Source organism: Peromyscus leucopus, chromosome 1, assembly GCF_004664715.2.
Source record: "Peromyscus leucopus breed LL Stock chromosome 1, UCI_PerLeu_2.1, whole genome shotgun sequence".
Classification (NCBI taxonomy): Eukaryota; Metazoa; Chordata; class Mammalia; order Rodentia; family Cricetidae; genus Peromyscus; species Peromyscus leucopus.
This window is the reverse complement of record NC_051063.1, coordinates 77887127-77908005: the sequence shown is the minus strand read 5'-3', so window position 1 is coordinate 77908005 and position 20879 is coordinate 77887127. Positions and strand designations below refer to the sequence as shown.

The 20879-nt window shown below is 44.7% G+C and overlaps 1 protein-coding gene across 1 annotated transcript in view; it reads left to right on the top strand.

Annotated features, from left to right (window-relative positions):
- The first annotated feature begins 4531 nt into the window (after nt 1-4531).
- Mapk3 (mitogen-activated protein kinase 3) overlaps nt 4532-20879 on the top strand; it is a 41256-nt gene continuing 24908 nt past the window's right edge. The window contains exon 1 of the mRNA XM_028885491.2: nt 4532-4615. Within this exon, the coding sequence (XP_028741324.2) occupies nt 4532-4615 (84 nt within the window). The remainder of the gene's footprint in view (nt 4616-20879) is intronic.

Sequence of the window (20879 nt, the reverse complement as noted above, 5' to 3'; positions counted from 1 at the left end):
CCATGCCCGGAAGATGGCACTGCACAGCTCTGCTCCCATCCTCCAGCCCTTCCGTTCTTTCTGCCCTTTCTTCAGGATGTTCTCCGAGTCCCACCTAGAGCTAAGCAGTCAACAGTGATTTATTCTCAGCACTTTGATTGTTTATAAGACTCCATGTTAACTGTTGCCCACTGCAGGAAGTAGCTTACCAAGGCTGAGAACAGCATGGATTTGTGGCTCTTAAGTATTTAGAAAGCAGTTTGAAACAGATCCAAACAACTGTAATAGGTTCCCTTCACCTAGAGCCTATGAACTCCAGGGCCATGGGCTTTCAGCCAGGTTTACAGTCAGGCAAGAAATGCCTCCTGGGGCTGGAGAAATTGCCCAGTGGTTGAGAGCACTTTCTGCCCTCGAGGACCCAGGTTGGTTCCCAGCACTCATATAGTGGTGCTAGGTTTTAACTCTGGTTCCAGAGGATCTGACTCCCTCTTCTGACCTCTGCAGGCACTTCATGCATATGGTGCACATAAATACATCCAGGCAAAACTCTCATACACTTAAAAAAAAAAATCCCTTCTGTGAAGTAGGCTTCAACTGCAATCAGAAAGAATTTGGTTACCCCATAATGCCCATGCCGCCATTGCACCAATGAGCACGTCCTGCCTGGCTAGTCAGTACTAGTCGCATGCAGGATTCACCGCTGGGTAAGAGCACCAATGACTTTCTCCTCCAGCAGCCTGCAAAGCACTTAACAATCTTTTATTTTCTAACTTAGGGTTTAATCTTTAATCCTATCAACAGCAAAAACAGCATCTTCATTGAGATCCAAGCTGGAGGTTCAAACCCGGTAAAGATTATCTCTTTAAAAAAAAAAAAAAAAAAAAATCAAGGCCAGGTCTTTAATCCCAGTACTTGGGAGGCAGAAGCAGGTGGATCTCTGTGAATTTAAGGGCAGCCTGGTCTACAGAGTTTCAAGCCATCCAGGGTTACACAGTGAGGCCTTGTCTCAAAAAAAAAGAAAGGAAGGAAGGAAGGAAGGAGAGAGAGAGAGAGAGAGAGAGAGAGAGAGAGAGAGAGAGAGAGAGAGCCAGAGAGATGGGTCACTGGTTAAGAACACCTGCTGCTCTTGCAGAGGACCAGGGTTTGTCTCCCAGTACCCATGTTAGGTGGCTCACAACTGCCTGTAACTCTGGCTCCAGGGAATCCAGCACCCTCTGCTGGCCTCAGTGGGCACCCGCACACATGTGCACATCACACATACACAAAAATAAAGTAGATATTTTTAAGAGTGAGAAAATATATCCATCTGCCAAAGTGTTTTATAAAAACATGGCATTCTCCAGTGTTGGCAGAGAAACAATTCCTTAAGTTTTTTATGGATCTAGTCCGTAACAAAACAGAATTGTGGGTTGGAGCCCCAGAACCACAAAGATGGCATCATTTGGCAGTGTGTGCCTGCCTTAAAACATCCCACCATGGCCCAGCTCAGAGGACTGTCAACCATACCTTACTTAACAAACAAACAAACAAACAAACAAGTAAACAAAACCCACTCTCTTCCTTTGCTCAACTTCTACAACTTGTTGGAGGGCAAGATCCAGAGACTAAATCATATTGTAAAGGATCAGGAGGCTGACAGGATGAGTCGGCTGGTGAAGGCGCTGAGCCTGCAAGCCATGGCTGGATCCCAGGAGCCGTATGAAGCTGGAAGGAGAGAACCAACTCCACACGGTCGACTTCTGACACCTGCCCTGGCATACACACCGAAGTGCATGCATTGTGCACACACACAGTAATTATACAAAAATAAAAAATTGTCCATATAAAACTTTAAAGAAGGGCAGGGTGGAGATCAGGCATAAGATCACAGAGATACATCTGTGAAGGCTCACCCCAGGACCCCAATTTGGGGGGCAGATTTCTAGAAACTTGTAAGTCCCTCTCAGGCTTTTCCCAGGGAGGGGCCTGAGGACTCCTTGAAAGTCAGCCGAGGCCTGTCCAAAAATAAACACCAGGAACTTTGTAAACTATTATCCAGTCTGTAATGAAGCAGTAGCAACAGGCAGTAGCAACAGGCATCTGAATATTTTCTTTTTTTTTTTTTTTTTTTTTTTGGTTTTTCGAGACAGGGTTTCTCTGTGTAGCTTTGCGCCTTTCCTGGAACTCGCTTTGGAGACCAGGCTGGCCTCGAACTCACAGAGATCTGCCTGCCTCTGCCTCCTGAGTGCTGGGATTAAAGGCGTGCACCACCTGTATTTATGTGTTTTATGCATGCTCTACCTGCATGTGCACCTGCACTCCAGAAGAGGGCATCAGATCCCAGTATGAATGATTGTGAGCCACCATGTGGGTACCGGGAATTGAACTCAGGACCTCTGAAAGAGCAGCCAGAGTTCTTAACCACTGAGCCACCTCTCCAGCCCAAGGCATCTAACTATTGTCTGACCAAAAAGGCCCAAATCCCCCTTTAATGCAAAGGGGGAGTAGAGAGGACAAGGTATTTGACCTCTTCTGGCTTTTGAGTAGTGGGTGCATTTTTTTTTATTCTTCCATTTATTGAAAATAAGATTTTCTTCTCACACAATACATCCTGATCATGTTTCCCCTCCCTCTACTCCTCCCAGTTCCTCCCCACTTCCCCTCTCATCCAGATCCACCCGCTGTCTGTCTCTCTTTAGAAAACAAACAGGGTGGTGGTGGCTCACACATTTCATTCCTGCACTCAGGAGGCAGAGGCAGGAGGATCTCTGTGAGTTACAGGCCAACCAGCACTACACAGAGAAACCCTGGATCGAAAAACCAAAAAAGAAGGGAAGGAAAAAGGAAGAAAACAAACAGGCTTCTAAGAGATTATAATATGATATGATATGTGATATGATATAGTATAATATAATAAGATAAAACAAAAACTAACACATCAGAATAGGACAGAACAAGCAGAAGGAAAGTCATTCAAGAAAAGGCACAAGAAACTGACGTAGGCGCAAAGACCTACTTGCTCACACACTCAGGAATCCCATAGAAAACACTAAACTAAGCCGGGGGTGGGGGGGTTGGGGGGTGGCGCACACCTTAATCCCAGCAGTCAGGAGGCAGAGGCAGGTGGATCTCTGTGAGTTCAAAGCCAGCCTAGTCTAATGAGAGAGTTCCAGGACAGGCTACACAGAGAAACCCTGTCTTGAGAAACCAAAAAAAAAAAAAAAAACAGCAACAAAAAACCCACTAAACTAGAATCCACAATATACATGCAAGGGAACTGTAGGGTAAAAAGAGAGAAGAAAAAATATAAATAACATTGAAAAATAAGATAAACTTTATATTGACATAATTTTTGTTGATTCTTTGGGAATTTCCCATCCTGTACCCCAATTCCACTTATTTCCCAGCCCTTCCATGTCTGCCCTCCACCCTTGTAGCCTCCCCCAAAAAACAGAATAAAATAAAATACAAAGAAAACTAATTTTTAAAAAAGAAAACACTCTGCCCCTCCATCTTTCACTCCTCTCCATCACATATTCATCTGTCGTAGTGGCCTGGGAACTTCCGTGTGTCCAAACAACTTGACTTGCAAATTGTTCATTGCAGTGAGTCATTGGTCTGGTTCAGGTCTCCGGCTTCTGCTACACCATCAACACTGGACCCTCACTGAGACTCCTCTCAGATGTCCTGCTGTGGCCCCATGGAGATCCTGCAGCCGTGGTTCTGCAGGATCGGCCCCTTCACGTGCTCCAGCAGGTCATAGATGGGCTAGATGTTGGGGTGGGCCAAGTCAAAGCTCTGGATGTGGACCTGGGTGGTAGCTGAGTTGGTCAGTCTGGGCCTCCACCAGGACTGCCTCCCTCAGTGACGGTCAGGGCCCGCTCTTTCTTGCCCATGCAGTCTGGACCAGCTCTCCCACACAGATGGTGAGGGGTCGAGCCAGCTCTTCTGCAGGCCAGCTCTCAGAAAGAACAAATAGGAGGCGAAATCTAGGTTTGAGAGAAGAGGAGGACACCAGGGACCAGTCACCCAGATACACAGCCAGCCACCGAATAAGAAGGAAAGAAAGACATATAGAATAAAGAAAGGTAAAAAGCCCAGAGGCAAAATGTAGTTAAAGAGAAATGGGATGATTGAAGTTAGAAAAACTGGCTAGAAACAAGCCAAGCTAAGGCCAGGCATTCATAAGTAAGAATAAATTTCCATGTATTTTATTTGGGAGCTGGATGGCAGCTCCCCGAAGGCCGTCGAGGGTCTGGAGGCCTGCTCCCACACGTCCACAGCACTGAGGCCAGCTTTGGAGGGGGTGTGGTGCAGCTCTCCCACTGAGGTGCCTGGCAAGTGGTGGGACCAGCTCTCCTGTGCCCAGGCCACCAGGGCCAGCTGTCCCATGACTTCCAGTGATAACACGGACCACTGACATCATAATAGATTCTGCCTGCAGTAGGGCCATGGAGCTAGACATGGCCCTCAGCTGCAGCTCGGGCCCCCAACATCGACATGGTCTCGGGTGGCAGCACAGGGCACTCAGATTAGTATGGCCTCAGTGGCATCATGGCCCTTGAACATCGGCATGGCTTCAGGTGTGGCCAGACCTCAGGCATCTGTATGGCCCTTGGTGGTAACGGGCCATGATGTCATCACAGGCCCCACTGTGGTAGGGCCACAGATCCAGACATGGCCCTTAGCAGCAGCACAGGCCTGACATCACATGGCCCCACAGTGTATGAACAAGACCATTTGGCTTCTCCTCTCCCATTTCTCCACCATATACCTGTTCATCATAGTGGTGCCCACCCCCCAACCCCCCACCCCTGCCTATATGGGCCACTTGGTGCCTGGTGGGCAAAAATAAAAATTAAATTAAATTAAAATTTTAAAAAATTGAAAGGAAAAGCCCTGACACTCTGAGACAAGGAACCTTCAAAGATGCCATTGCATTCATTTTGTGTTGGCCGTCTATTGCTGGCATGGGTCCTAACCTTAAGATTAATTTGTTTCCCCAGTGAGACTCCCTTGGAGGAAGCTAAATTTTCATATGCAAGTGGTTATCAGTTGGAGATTGCTTCTGGGTTAGGGATGGGGGCATGTGTCCACTTCGGAACACCCGTCTGGTGCAAACCCATGCAGGCCCTGTGCATGCTGCCTCAGTCTGTGTGAGTTCATGTGAGCTTTGATTTAGAAGGCCTTGCTTTCTGGTGTCCTCCATCCCCTCTGGCTCTTACACTCTTTCTGCCTCCTCTTCCACAGGGTTCCCAGAGTCCTGAGGAGAGGGATTTTGTAGAGCCACCTTATTTAGGGCCGAATGTTCCAAGGTCTCTCACTCTCCGCATTGTACTGTCCAGCTGTGGGTCTCTGTATTTGTTCCCATTGCTGCAGGGGGGAGCTTCTCTGATGATGGCCTGAGCAAATCATTGATCTAATGCTGTGGAATGGTCTCTACGTTAAATTGATCTTATTGGTCAATAAATAAAACACTGATTGGCCAGTGGCTAGGCAGGAAGTATAGGCGGGACTAACAGGAGAAAAGAAAGAACAGGAAGGCAGAAAGAGTCACTGTCAGCCGCCACCACCATGACAAGCAGCATGTGAAGATGCCAGTAAGCCACGAGCCACATGGCAAGGTATAGATTTATGGAAATGGATTAATTTAAGCTATAAGAACAGTTAGCAAGAAGCCTACCACGGCCATACAGCTTGTAATCAATATAAGTTTCTGTGTTTACTTGGTTGGGTCTGAGCGGCTGTGGGACTGGCGGGTGAGAGAGATTTGTCCTGACTGTGGGCCAGGCAGGAAAACCCTAGCTACAATCTAATAATGTCATTAGGAGTCATTTTATTTCTTTCTCTTTTTTTGTTTTTTGTTTGTTTGTTTGTTTTTGTTTTTCGAGACAGGGTTTCTCTGTGTAGCTTTGGTGCCTTTCCTGGAACTCACTCTGTGGGCCAGGCTGGCCTTGAACTCACAGAGATCCGCCTGGCTCTGCCTCCCGAGTGCTGGGATTAAAGGCATGTGCCACCACCGCCCGGCCCATTAGGAGTCATTTTACTACTACTCTCTGTTTTTTGTTTGTTTGTTTGGTTGGTTGGTTGGTTAATTGGTTTTGGTTTTGGTTTTTCAAGACAGAGTTTCTCTGTATAGCCCTGGCTGTCCTGGAACTCAGATCTGCCTGCCTCTGCCTCCTGGGTGCTGGATTATTATTTTTTAAGTGGTATTTGGTTTTACCCTAGATACTTGGGCTCTCTGGTTTCAGGTTTTTCATCACCCAAGCAGTGTTGAGCATGGATTCCAGCTCATGGAGCGGGCCTTAAGTCAAGTCACCTTGGTTGGTGACTCCCACAAGCTGTATATCCTGTAGGCCAGGCACTATTGTAGGTCAAAGTGTTTGTGTCTGGGTTAGTGTTTACATTTCTCCTTTGGTAGTGTGCACTGGACATTCTTGTAGTGAATAAATTAGCATGTAAAGGTGAAGGCTGTCTGTGGGCCCCAGCTTGACCTCTCCAGGTTCAATGAGTTGTCTGTGTGTTTTCCTCAGCCATGAGGCCTTGCTGTCAGTTTGAGCAACTCATAGTCTTAGCAACAGTTTGATTTGTATGGGGATTTCCATGGGGGCCTCTTTGGCCAACAACTCAATTAGATGTAACCCAATCCCAGTACTGGAAGCTCCATTTGGTGACAAGAATGTCCAGTTGGGGCTTTGTCTCCCCCATTATTCAGTGATTTCATTTAGATCACTTTCATATATAGATATTTTAGGAAGTTTCTATTGTATTAGGTTTCCACACTACCCCTCAAATGGCCCTTAACTTTGGCTGTCTCTCTTCATATTCCCTCTCTTTCCTTCCCCTCCCCTTTTAATCCTCCTGTTCTAGTCTCCCTCCCCATCCATCCATAACTATCTATTCTATTTCCCTTTCCTAGAGAGATCTACCCATACTCCCTAGTCCCTCACTCTATAACTAACCTCTGTGGTGCTATGGATTACAGCTTGTTTATTATTGACTTAACAGCTAATATCCACATTTAAGTTAATACATACCATATCTGTCTTTCTAGGCCTGGGTTACCTCACTCAGGATGATTTTTTTCTAGTTTGTCCCATTTGCCTGCAAATTTCATTATTTCAATTTTTAATGGCTCAGTAATATTCCATTGTGTAAATGTACCACATTTTCTTATCCACTCTTCTGTTGAGGGATTTCTAGGTTGTTTTTACTGTCTGGCTATTATGAATAGAACAGCAATGAATGTGGTTGAGCAAGTGTCTCTGGGGTAAGATGGGGTGTCCTTTGAGTTTATGTCAAGGAGTGGTATGAGGTCTTGAGGGGGATCAATTCCCGTCTTATGAGAAGCTGCCACACTGATTTCCATAGTGTCTGTGCAAGTCTGCACTCACACCAGCAATGGATGAGTGTTCCCCTTACTCCACACCCTCGCCAGCATGAGCTGTCGTTTGTTTTATTGATCTTAGCCATTATGAAGGGTGTAATATGAAATCTCAGAGTTGTTTTGATTTGCATTTCCCTGATGACTAAGGATGTTGAACATTTCTTTAAGTGTTACTCAGCCATTTGAGATTCCTCTTTTGATAATTCTCTGTTTAGATCTGCACCCCATTTTTAAATTGAGATGTTTGTTTTCTTGATATCTTGAGGGTTTTTTTGTTCTTTATGTATTTTGGATATTAGCCCTATATTGGGTATGTAGTTAGTAAAAATCTTTTCCTATTCTGTAGGCTGCTGCTTTGTCCCAATGATGCTGTCATTTGCTGTGCAGAAACTTTTCCGTTTCATGAGGTCCTGTATATTAATTATTGATCTTAGTGCCTATGCTAACTCTTCTGTTCAGAAAGTCTTTTCCTGTGCCAAAGAGTTCAAGGCTGTTCCCCACTTTCTCTTCTATCAGGTTCAGTGTATCTAGTTTTATGATGATGTCTTTGATCCACTTGAACTTGAGTTTTGTGCAGGGTGATAGATATGGATCTATTTGTATTCTTCTACATGCCACATCCAGTTAGACCAGCACCATTTGTTGAAGATGCTGGGGTTTTTTTTCCTGTGTGTATTTCTTGCTTCTTTATCAAAAGTCAGGTGTACACTTACATGTGGACTTATGTCTGGGTCTTTAATTTGATTCCCTCGGTTGACATGTCTGTTTTTGTGTTAATACCGTGCTGTTTTGTTACACAATTTAAGGTTGGGCATGGTTGCTGTGGAACAATCTTTGTACACTGTAAATATGCATTGCTCTCATTGTTAATAAAAAGCTGATTGGCCAATGGCTAGGCAGGATTTTGGGAGCAGAGAGAATGCTGGGAAGGAGGAGGGAGGGGTGAGAGGAGTTGCCCGTCAGACATGGAAAGGAAACAGGAGGTGTAAGATGAAAGAGAGGTGACGCCACACGGCAGAATATAGACTAATATAAATGGGTCAATTTATGTTGTAAGAGTTAGCTAGGAACAAGCCTGAGCTATTGGCCAATCATTTATAGTTACAATTAAGCCTCTTTGTGGTTATTTGGGAGCAGCTGCTGAGACACAGAGAAACTCTGCCTACAGATGGTGATACCTGCAGCAGTTCATTTGTTTTAGCTATCCTGGGATGTTTATGTTTCCGCATTAAGCTGAAAATTGTCCTTTCCAGATCTGTGAAGAGTTGTGTTGGAATATGATGGAAATTTTGTTGCATCTGTAGATTGCTTTTGGTAGGGTGGCCATTTTTACTATATTAATCCTACTGATCCATATGCATAGGAGATCTTTCCATCTTCTTCAATTTCTTTTTTCAATGTCTTAAAGTTTTTGTCAAACAAGTCTTTCACTTGCCTGGTTAGATTTACCCCAAAATATTCACAAGCTGTTGTGAAGGGTGTTGCTTCCCTAATTTCTTTCTCAGTCTATTTGTTGTTTGTATATAGGAAGGCTACTTATTTTGTATTCTGTTACTTTGCTGAAATGTTTATCAGCTGTAGGAGTTTCCCAGTGGAATTTTTCGGGTCATTTATGTATACTACCATATCACCTGCAAATAAAGATACTTTGATTTCTTCCTTTCCAAATTATATCCTCTTGATCTCCTTCAATTGTCTTACTGCTCTAGCTAAGACTTCCACTGCTATACTGAATAGGTATGGAGAGAGTGGACAACTTTGTCTTCTTCCTGATTTCAGCAGAATTGCTTTGAGTTTCTCTCCATTAAGTTGATGTTGGCTGTGGGCTTGCTGCAAACTGCCTTTATTATGTTGAGGTATGTCCCTTACATCCCTGATCTCTCCAGGACTTTTATCATGAAGGGGTGTTGGATTTCATCAAAGACCTTTTCTGCATCTAATGAGATGATCATGTGGTTTTTGACTTTCAGTTTGTTTATATGGTGGATTATATTTATCAATTTATGTATGCTGAACAACATCTGCATCTCTGGGATGAAGCCTAATTAATCATGGTGGATGAACTTTTGGATATATTCTTGAATTCAGCTTGCAAGTATTTTATTACTTTTGCATCTTTGTTCATAAGGAAAATTGGTCCATAATTCTCTTTGTTGAGTCTTTATGTGGTTTGGGTATCAGGGTAACTGTGGTCTTGTAAAACAAATTGGGCGATGTTCCTTCTGTTTCTATTTTGTAAAATAATTTGAGGGATATTGGCACTAACTCTCCTTTGAAAGTCTGGGAGAATTCTGTGCTAAAACCATCTGGTCCTGCTCTTTGTTTGGTTGGTAGACTTTTGATGACTACTTCAATTTCATTAGGAGTTACAGATCTGTTTAAATTGCTTATCTGACCTTGATTTAACATAGGTAGGTGGTATATATTGAAAATTATACAGTTTGGTAGAGTGGACATTTTTTAAGTATGTTCTTATGGTTTTCTGGGTTTCCTCCGGGTCTGTTGTTATGCCCACCCCTTTTCATTTATAATTTTGTTACTATGGGTTTTTTCTCTCTGCCTTTCAGCTCATTTGGATAGGGATTTGTCAATCTTACTGGTTTTCTCAAAGAACCAATTCTTTGTTTCATTGGTTCTTTGTAATTTTTTGTTTGTATGTGTTTCTATTTTATCAGTCTCGGCTTTGAGTTTGATTATATTGTCTTCTACTTTTGTTGAGTGTGATCTCTTCTTTCTCTTCTAGAGCTTTCAGGTGTGCTGTTGCTAGTGTGAGAGCTCTCCAGTTTCCCACACAGACATTCAGTGCTGTGAACTCGCCTCTTATAACCATGTGATTGTGTCCCATAAGTCTGGGTCTGTCATGTGTCATTTTCATTCAGTTCTAGAAAGTCTTTCATTTCTGCCTCGATATTTATCCAGTAGAGAGTTATTCAGGTTCCATGAGTTTGTGAGCTTTCTGCTGTTCCTATTGTTGTTGGTACCAGCTTTATTCCATGGTAGCAAGATAAGATACAGGATGTTATTTTAATGTTCTTGTGTCTCTCGAGACTTGCTTTGTGTCCGAGTATGTGATCAGTTTTGGAGAAAGTTCCATGAGGGGCTAAGAAGAAGGTATATTCTTTTGTGTCTGGGTGAAATGTTCTGTAAATTTCTGTTAGGTACATTTGGTTTATTTTTTTAAGATTTATGTATTTATAATAAGAGGGTGCCAGATCTCACTACAGATGGTTGTGAGCCACCATGTGGGTGCTGGGAATTGAACTCAGGACCTCTGGAAGAGCAGTCGGTGCTCTTAACCTCCGAGCCATCTCTCCAGCCCTACATTTGGTTTATAACATCAATTAGCTCCAGCATTTCTCTGTTTAGTTTTGTCTAGATGACCAGTCTGTTGGTGAGAGTGGAGTATTGAAGTCTCAATATCGGTGTGTGAGGTCAATGTGTGATTTAGGCTATAGTAATGGAGTTTTGTTTGTTTGTTTGTTTTATGAACTGGGGTGCTCTTGTGTTTGGTGCATAGATGTTATGAATTGCAATGTCCTCTTGGTGGATATTTTTTTTTTGATGAGTATGTAATGTCCTTCTCTATCTTTGGTTTGAAGTCTATTTTGCCAGATATTAAAATGGCTACACCAGCTTGCTTCTCAGGTCCATCTGCTTGAAATAGTTTTTCCCATCCTTTTACCCAGGTGATGTCCATCCTTGACATTAAGGAATGTTTCTTGGATACAGCAAAGGATGGATCCTGTTTTGTTTTTGTTTTTTGATTTTTGATTTTTTTTGAGACAGGGTTTCTCTATGTAACAGTCCTAGCTGTCCTGGAACTCGCTCTGTAGACCAGGCTGGCCTCAAACTCACAGAGATCCACCTTCTTCTGTGTCCCAAGTGCTGGAATTAAAGGCGTGCGCCGCCGCTGCCGCCGCCGCCACCACCACCACCCAGCTGGATCCTGTTTTTTAATCCATTCTGTTAGTCTGTGTATTTTTTTTTTAAAGATTTATTTATTTATTATGTATACAGCATGTATGACTGCAGGCCAGAAGAGGGCACCAGATCTGATTACGGGTGGTTGTGAGCCACCATGTGGTTGCTGGGAATTGAAATCAGGACCTCTGGAAGAGCAGTCAGTGCTCTTAACCTCTGAGCCATCTCTCCAGCCCCAGTCTGTGTCTTTTTATTGGGAGAGCGAGACCATTGATGTAAAGAGAAATCAATGAGCAGTGTTTGATTCCTGTTATTTTGTTTTGTGGTGGTGCTGGTAGGAGAGGGGGGGGGAGAGGGAGGGAGGGAGGAGGGAGGAGGGAGGGGGAGGGAGGGAGGGGTGTGTGTTTCCCCTCTTAACTTTCTGCTCTTGGATTATTTATATCTTATGTTTTCCTGGGTGTGGTTAATCTCTTTACATTCGAGTTTTTGTTCTACAGTTTTGTCCTTCTCTAGGACTGGATTGGTAGATAGCTATTGCTGAAATTTGGTTTTATCATGGAATGTCTTATTTTCTCCATCTTTTGTGATTGAATGTTTTACTGGGTATTGTATTCTGGGCTGGCATATGTGATCTCTTAGAGTTTGTAGAACATCTATCCAGGTCCTTCTGGCTTTTAGAATCTCCATTGAGAAGTCAGGTGTTATTCTAATAGGTCTGTCTTTATATGTTATTTGGACTTTTTCCCTTGCAGCTTTTAATATTCTTTTTTTGTTCTGTACATTTAGTGCTTTGATTATGATGTGCCAAAGGGACTTTTTCCTGGTTCAGTCTGTTTAGTGTTGTATATGCTTCTTGTACCTTGATGGGCATCTTCTTCTTTAGGTTAGGGAAATTTTCTTCTATGGTTTTGTTGAAACTATTTTCTGGGCCTTTGAACTGGCTTTCTTTTCCTTCCTCTATTCCTGCTATTCTTAGATTTGGCCTTTTCATGGTGTCCCATATTTCCTAGGTGTTTTGTGACAGGATTTTTCAGATTTAACATTTTATTTGATTGAGGTATCCATTTCTTCTATCCTGTATTCAGTGCCTGAGATTCTCTCTTCCATTTCTTGTATCCTGTTAATGAAGCTTGCCTCCCGTTCAAGAGCCTAAATTTTTCATTTCCAGCTTTCCCTCAGCTTGGGTTTTCTTTATTGATTATTCCACTTCCACTTTCAGGTCTCGAACTGTTTTACTCATTCCTCCCACTGTTTGTCTTTTCCCAGCTTCTTTAAGGATGTACTCATTTCTTCTTTAAGGACTCTGTCATCTTCATACAGGCTGTTTTAAAGTCTCTGTCTTGTGCTTCAGCTGTGTTGGAACATTCGGGGCCTGCTGGGTTCTAGAGGAGACATATTGTCTGGCTGTTATTGATTGGGCTTTTACCCTGGCTTCTAGGCTCATTGTATTCTAAGTATTGTATTCTAGATTGTATTCTAAGTGCTGGTAATTGGTCTTGTCTTCGTTGGGCGAGTGTTTTGTTCTTTGGGTTCTTTTGTACTCTCTCGGGAGGGTGCGGGAGGGTGTGATAGCTGTGTGTTGCTGATAGGAAAGTCTTCTGGATTCAAGCTAGGTGTAGCCAATAGGGGTTCTGGGTAAAATGTGTTTCTGGGTACTGGAGCTGACACTGAGGAATGGGGATGGGCTAGGAGGTGTGGGTCGAGTGGGTCCACAGGAAGGAGGAAATCAGGGTGTTCCGCCAGGATCTGTTTAGTCCCCTGGCAATGGGGACAGATAGTGAGAAAGGGCCACAACAGGTGGTCTGCTACAGAGCTGGGGATGAAACTGGGGGATTGGATTTGGAGGAGAGGAGGAGGTGAAGATCTGAAGCTCGCCTGCTGGCTGGGCTGCCAGGTTCCCCAGAATGCCTGCTGGAGTTGGGGGCTGAGGTAACAGGCTAAGTGAAGGAAGGTTGAAGGAAAAGATCAGCTGGGGATGGGGGGCAGACAGGAGTGGAGGCCACTGCAGGTGGTCTGCTACAGAGCTGGAGATGAGACTGGGGGGTTGGATTTGGAGGAGAGAAGGGAGAAAAACTGAAGTAGCTACCTGCTTCCCTGACCTGGGTGTAATGGATGCTTTTGAGTGAGGCCAGCTCCGCCTTGGTGAGGGCTCTCACCTTGTCCTTCCTGCAAGGCTCACCCCAGAGCCAGTTGCTGGAGACCTGGCTGCACAAAGCTCTCCCCATTACATAGGGTACTTAAAAGGGAAGCCAGTGGGGCTCAAGCCTTTAAATCCAGCACTTGGGAGGCAGAGGCAGGCAGATCTCTGGTTTTCATAGCAAGTTCAGGCCAGCCAGGGTACCGAGTGTTGTGTTTTGTGTCTTGTTTTTTCTTGTACACCAGTTCTGTTAGTTCTGTGAGATGCTGTCCACTGTGTTCTCCCTGAAGGTGCTTCTTCAAGCTCTTGCTAAGGCCACAAGCTATGGGCCATGAATCTAAGCCAGCCCATCTATCACCCTGTCCCTTTGCATCGGGACCAGCTGCTTACGCTTAGAAGCAAGAAGGGAGGCATATTCATCCTGTCTGGCAGGGCTGACCACTGCCTCACTGTTTTCAGCTACAGGTCATCTGCCTTGGGGTTACAGGCACTTTGCTTCCTGCTAGAGCTTGTGAAGGAGAAGATGCCAGTCTTCTGGCCCATTATCCCAGAGCCTAGGAAGGAATGCACCCACCTGCACTGCCTGGAATCCACCAGGCTTGTACACATGGCCCTAGTCAGTGACCAGGGACTAGTGCATGCGTAGGTTGCAAGCAAGAGGCTGAAGAGAGTCAGTGTACATGTGTGGCATACTGCCCTGGCACCCCTAAATAGAATTTCCAGTACAGTACAGAGTAAGATCATTTTTTTTCTGGTCCCTGATTGTGGTGGTTTGAATGAGAATACCTACCATAGGCTCATATGTTTGAATATTTGGCCCTCAGTTAATGGAATTGTTTAGGAAGGATTGAGAGGTGTGGCCTTATTGGAGGAGGTATGTCACAGGGTGAGGGGGTGGGGCTGTGAGGGCAGGAAGGGGGGATGAGCTTTGAGATTACAAAAAACTCACTTCATTCTGAGTCTCTCTCTGCCTCATGATTGTCTTGAAATATGAGTTCTCAGCTACTGCTCCAAGGTCACACCTGCCTGCCTGTGGCCATGCTCCCTGCCGTGATGGTCATAGACTCACCCTCTGAAACTATAAGCCCCAAATAAACTCTTTCTTCTATAAGTTGCCTTGATCGCCATGTCTTATCACAGCAATAGAAAAGACGCTGTTCAGCAGTTTTCAACTTTAAGGTTGTATATCAGGCAGGGAGTTCCTAGCTTCTTGAGTGTTGTTTTGTTTTGTTTTTGGCAACAAGGTCTCACTATGTAGCCCTGGCTGGCTGGGAGCTCACAGAGATCCACTTGTCTCTGCCTCTTGAGTAACATCATGCCCAGACTGTTTTTACACATTACTGAAGGTGCATGCATGCCATGGCACTCATGAAGATGTGAAGGCAATTTTGTGAAATCTGTTCTCTCCTTTCACCCTTACCTGGGTTCTAGGAATTAAACTCCAGGCACCAGACTTGGGCAGCAAGTGAGCCACCTCACCAGCTTTCATGATTTTCACTATAAAAGGATGTGACATTTTTAAAGGCTTTTTTGCATCCATCAAGAATTTAAAACTATTTTTTAATATTTATTTATTATGTATACAGTGTTCTGCCTGCACGTATGCCTGCAGGCCAGAAGAGGGCACCAGATCACATTACAGGTGGTTGTGAGCTACCGTGTGGTTGCTGGGAATTGAACTCAGGACCTCTGGAAGAACAGTCCATGCTCCTAACCTCTGAGCCATCTCTCCAGCCCCCTATCTTATTTTTATTGATGTTATATATATGATGTGTATGTGAGTGCAGGTGCACGCACGCACGCATGCACGCACGCACGCACGCACGCACGCACACTGCAGCACACATGTGGCCATCAGAGGACAGCTGTTGGGAGTCAGCCCGCTCCTTCCACCATGAGTGGGATCTGGGGCTAAACTCAGGTCAGGCCGGCATGGCAAGTACCATTACTCATAAGCCATCTCACCAAACCCTCTGTAAAGATCTTATGTAGATTTCCCTCCTTTATTCTAGTAACATAGTGCATGATTTTACTTTTAAATGTTAAGCCAACTTTGCGTTCCTGGGGAAGCCTCACTGGTCACGGTGTGCTGTTCTTTTTATGTCCTGGATTTTGTTCTGAGAGCCTCTGACTCTATTTATAAGACATTGGCAAACTGTTTTCTTTCTCTGGTTTTGAGATCGGAGTTTTCTTGCCTCACAGAAAGGATTAGAAGTGTTACAGCTTCTGCTTTTTCCTTGGAAGAGTTTATTAAAAACCAATGTGACTCGCCGGGCGGTGGTGGCGCACGCCTTTAGTCCCAGCACTCGGGAGGCAGAGCCAGGCGGATCTCTGAGTTCGAGGCCAGCCTGGGCTACCAAGTGAGTTCCAGGAAAGGCGCAAAGCTACACAGAGAAACCCTGTCTCGAAAAACCAAAAAAAAAAAAAAAAAACCAATGTGACTCTTCTCTAAATGTTTGCTCAGATTCACCAATGCAGCAGTCTAGACCTGGTGTGTGTGTGTGATAATTTTGTCATTATCAGTTCAGTCTCTTTGCTCATGATAGATCTATTCAGATTTTCTTTTATCAGATTTATTGATGTATTAGTGATCATTTTGTTCCATTATAATCCCTTGGACTTCTGGAAGGCTGGTTGTAATGTCTCCGAGGTCCCTAGAAATCAGCTTGCCAGGTATGGAAGTGCCTTTGCTCCCAGGATTGGAGGCAGAGGCAGTCAGATCTTTGTAAGTCAAGACCAGACCAGCCTATATAGCAAATGCCAAGCCTGCCAGGGCTACAGGGTGAGACCTGGTCTCTGAAAGAAAATTACTTTAATTAAGCAGTAGTAGGAATAAGTCACTTGAACCTAATAAGAGATTTCCAGAGGCCAGTACTATGTTTTAAATCTGCCCCCTCTCTATATAGCTTATGCTATGTCGTCCAAGCTACACTTGCTCTGTCCTTCTGTCTCAGATTCCCAAATGCCAGCATCATGCACACATGCCACTATGCCCAGATCTAAAGGTCATTTTTTTACTGACTTGAAATGTTATCTGTCAAACTACAGTAACTAAAAATTAGCTCATATGTCCTAGGAGACATTTCACATAGAGACTATCCAAAATAGGTATAAATAGGTATATCTATAGAAGCAAAATTAGCTTGGTGGGCTAGCAAGATGGCTCAGTTTGATCCCTAGGACCCACGTGGTGGAAGGACAGAACCAACTCCCCAAAGCTGTCCTGTGATCTACACACACACACACACACACACACACACACACACACACACACACATACACACATACACACACACACACACACACACACACACACACACACACACAGTGTGGATGCTGGTATCTGAACTCTGGTCCTCTGCAAGAGCAGCAAATGCTCTTAATGACTGAGCATCTCTCCAGTCCTGTGAGACGTAATTGATGAGGAGGAGGACTTAGTACAGCTGGCGAGAGCTAATGCTGCCTCGCTACTTACCTGCTGCTGAGCCTGGCACAACGGAGTCGGAGGCCGTCCACCCCTGCTCTAACTAACTTCCTCCTTTGTTCCTTCACACTGTAAAAGGCAAACAGCTGCTTCTGCTTCTCCTCCTCCTCCTCCTCCTCCTCGTTCTTCTCTCTCTCCCTCCCTCTCTCTCTCTCTCTCTCTCTCTCTCTCTCTCTCTCTGTCTCTCTCTCTCTCTCTTGAGACAATCTCGTGTAGCCAGGGCTGGCTTCAAACTCACCATGTAGTGAAGGAGACTATGAACATGTATAATCCTTCTGCCTCCATGTCTCAAATGTTAGGATTACAAGGATATGCCACTCACTGGCTGCCAACATAATTTTCTATCTTACTTCTGCCGTAGTTAAAAAGAAAAAAGCAACACTTCTAGAAGTTTCTATACCTAAATAAAACCTGGAAATGTCTTTATGTTCTACAGTGCTGTCTTGAAATGTTTGTATTGCCCTTGCCAATATTCCTAGACCTGGTTTTCTCTTGTGGTTTCTACTCCAAAGACTGAGCTGAGGGAACAATCTGTTCCTTCAAGTATGACCTCAGGTCTCTGGATCCAGGACCAGCATCCTGTGAACATCATGATGGGGCCTGCAGGAAGGGCAGCCGGAACGTCTAGTTAATCTGTGATGAAGGCCGGACCTCAAGTAACCATGTGCATTGTCCTGCCAGCTTCAGCCTTCCAATAAATGAGCATCCAGCTAAGCTGTCTCAAATCTGTTGTGTAGTCTGTTACTTCTCGTTTCTCTGAGAAACACACTCGGGTGGGGAAGGCGCCCAGTTGCAGGAGGAAAGCTTCGGTCCACAGTCAGCTGGCACAATTGCTTTTAGACCTATGGAGAGACAAAAAGGTCGTGGCGGAAGTAAGCTGCTCACCTCACAGCAGTCAGGTAACAAGAGCAAAGGAGCCCAAACAGAACCGGCTCATCCAGGGCTCCAGCCGGTGACCTACTTCCTCCACCTAGACCACCTCCCAACAACCCACTCAGCTATGATTTCACGAGTTTAGCAGTTTGACAGTCCAATGGCTCAGGATCATGTGCTCATCACACAATCCTTCGAGGGCCTCGGGGAACATTTTATATCAAAACCATGACAGGCAGTAGGTTCCACGTTGCTGTTGCCAGCATAGTTGAGCCTGAGATAATAGTTTTCCTTTCCTCAAAATTCACATCTGTTGTTCAAACATTGAGTATAGTCTTGGCATTACCTACATTTTTCACCCACGTGACTAGTGTGATCATATGACATCACCAACACCAGCTGAGGCTCTCATCAGGAAACGGCACAAATTACCACGTTTTGTCTATATTTGTAGATGTCTTCATCAACACTGGAATGTGTAAATGTTTCACTATCACACCCAGAAACTGACTAACATCTTCATTTTTCCCTTCCCTACCAACAGAGACCCTGGCCTTCTCATCTTAGTCCTCAGGGGCCTCTGTGCAGCTCATTAATCTTAATTCCTTCATTGAAGGACATGCATTGACCCAGGAGCAATCCTTTAAAGCCAGGGAGCTGATTGACACATGGTAAGTTATTTACTAGAACAGGAAGCAAAATCTTGAGCTAGTGTGAAGTGGGGGACTGGGGAGGAGTGAAGAGATTGTCTTTCCTTTTTCTTTTTTTTTTCTTTTTTTTTTTTTTTTTTTTTTTTTTTTTTTTTTTTTTTTTTGGTTTTTCGAGACAGGGTTTCTCTGTGTAGCTTTGCGCCTTTCCTGGAGCTTACTTGGTAGCCCAGGCTGGCCGCGAACTCACCGAGATCCACCTGGCTCTGCCTCCCGAGTGCTGGGATTAAAGGCGTGTGCCACCACTGCCCGGCTGTCTTTCCTTTTTCAAAACAGGGTTTCTCTGTGTAACCCTGGCTGTCCTGGAACTCTCTCCGTAGACCAGGCTAAACTGGAACTCAGATCCACCTGCCTCTACCTCCTGGGGGCTGAGATTAAAGGTGTGCACCCACAGCTCTGTGTCTTTCACAAAGAAATTGGCCCCTTCAATCAAGGATCTTGGAAGCGATGTGAATAACCCGAGAAGACCCCAAGAGCTCCCTGAAACTGCTGTCAAGGTCACCCTCCAGCCAAGGCCTCACTGGCTCAGCCTGCCAACATGGAGTTTCTTTTTTCATTTTTTTTGTCCCATGACTAAGAACCACCTTCAGCCTCACTTGCTACTCTGCCATCTTGGTTTTCCCTCTGTGCCCTTCTACTTTGAGGGGGGCAAGTGTGAGTGTGTATATGTTCATATGCTTGTGGATATATGTGTGTGCAGGGGCACGTGTATGGAGGACAGAGGGCAACACTAGCTGTCACTCCCTGGCGTTCTACTTTTTTTTTTTTTTGAAACAGGAACTCACTTTGTAGACCAGGCTGGCCTGGAACTCACAGAGATCCACCTGCCTCTGACTCCCAAATGCTGGGATTAAAGGTGTACATCAACACACTTGATTCCACCTTTTCTTTTTAGTGTTGTTTGTTTGTTTGTTTGAGATAGGGTCTTAGGGCTAGAGAGGTAGCTCAGTGGTTAATAACATTTGCTATGCAATCCTGAGGACCAGAGCTGGGATCCAGCACCCATGTAAAAGTCCCACAAATGCCTGAAACTTCAGCTCTGAGGGATCTAGTGCCCTCTACTGGTCTCTGCACACGCACACAGTCAAGCACATGTATACACTGCTGTGGAACAATCTTTTTGTACACGGAAAATGTTTGTTGCTCTCATTGGTCCAATAAAGGGCTGAATGGCCAATGGTTGGGCAGGTAGAGGTCAGGCAGGGCTTGTGAGACAAAAAGAGAGTGCAGGGATGAAGAAGGCAGAGCCACCAGGAATCACAGAGGAAGCAGGAGATGAACATGCTGTGCTGAAAAAAGGTACTGCCACATGGCAGAGCATAGATAAGAAATAAGGGTTAATTTAAGTTGTAAGAGCTAGTTAGTAGCCGGGCGGTGGTGGCGCACGCCTTTAATCCCAGCACTCGGGAGGCAGAGCCAGGCAGATCTCTGTGAGTTCGAGGCCAGCCTGGGCTACCAAGTGAGTCCCAGGAAAGGCGGAAAGCTACACAGAGAAACCCTGTCTCGAAAAACCAAAAAAAAAAAAAAAAAAGAGCTAGTTAGTAACAAGCCTAAGCTATCAGCTGATCATTTATAATTAATAATAAGTCTGTGTGGTTATTTGGGAACCAGCTGGCAGGACAGAAAAACTCCACCTACAATAGACACACACACACATATATATTTTTAAAAATACTTCTTATTAATGGGTATGAGTTTTTGCCTGCATTATTTCTGTGTACCATGTGTGTGGTACCTGTAGAGGCCAGAAAAGGCTATCAGCTCTTGGAACTGGAGTCCCAGGCAGTTGTGAGCCACCAGGTAGGTGCTAGAAACTGAACCCAAGTCCTCTGCAAGAACAAAAATTGGCCCTAATGACTGAGCCATCTCTCCGCCCCAGACATAAATATAAAAATTGTTTTCTTGATTCCATTAAGAAGTAAAAAGGCCCTCAATTGGTTATCCAATAACAATGGTCAGCCCTGAAATCATGTTACAAAACTTTCAACCAGCTTCTAGAGCCCCATGCTAAGTATAAGCAGATACCCAAGTCACCAGACACTAAAAACAGCATCGAATGTAAAATTCATGTGCACAACCTAACAAAACCCGGCCTCCCCTCTTGCTTCCCCAAGGGGTAATGTCTTTACTTGTCTTCTGTTTGCAATACTGGAGTCTGGTGATTTATAAAAAATAGAGGTTCATTTAGCTCACCATTCTGGAGGCTGGGAAGTCTGCTATCAGGGTACAGGCATCTAATGAAGCCCATTTTCTGTCATACCAGACTTCAGAAGAAGAAAGCTTCACACAGTGGCGCGTGCCTTTAATCCCAGCGCTGAGACAGAATCGAGCAGATTTCTGGTAGTTTCAGGCCAGCCTGATCTACATAGCGAGACTGTCTCAAAGGTGGCGGGGGAGGAAGGGACAGCTGTG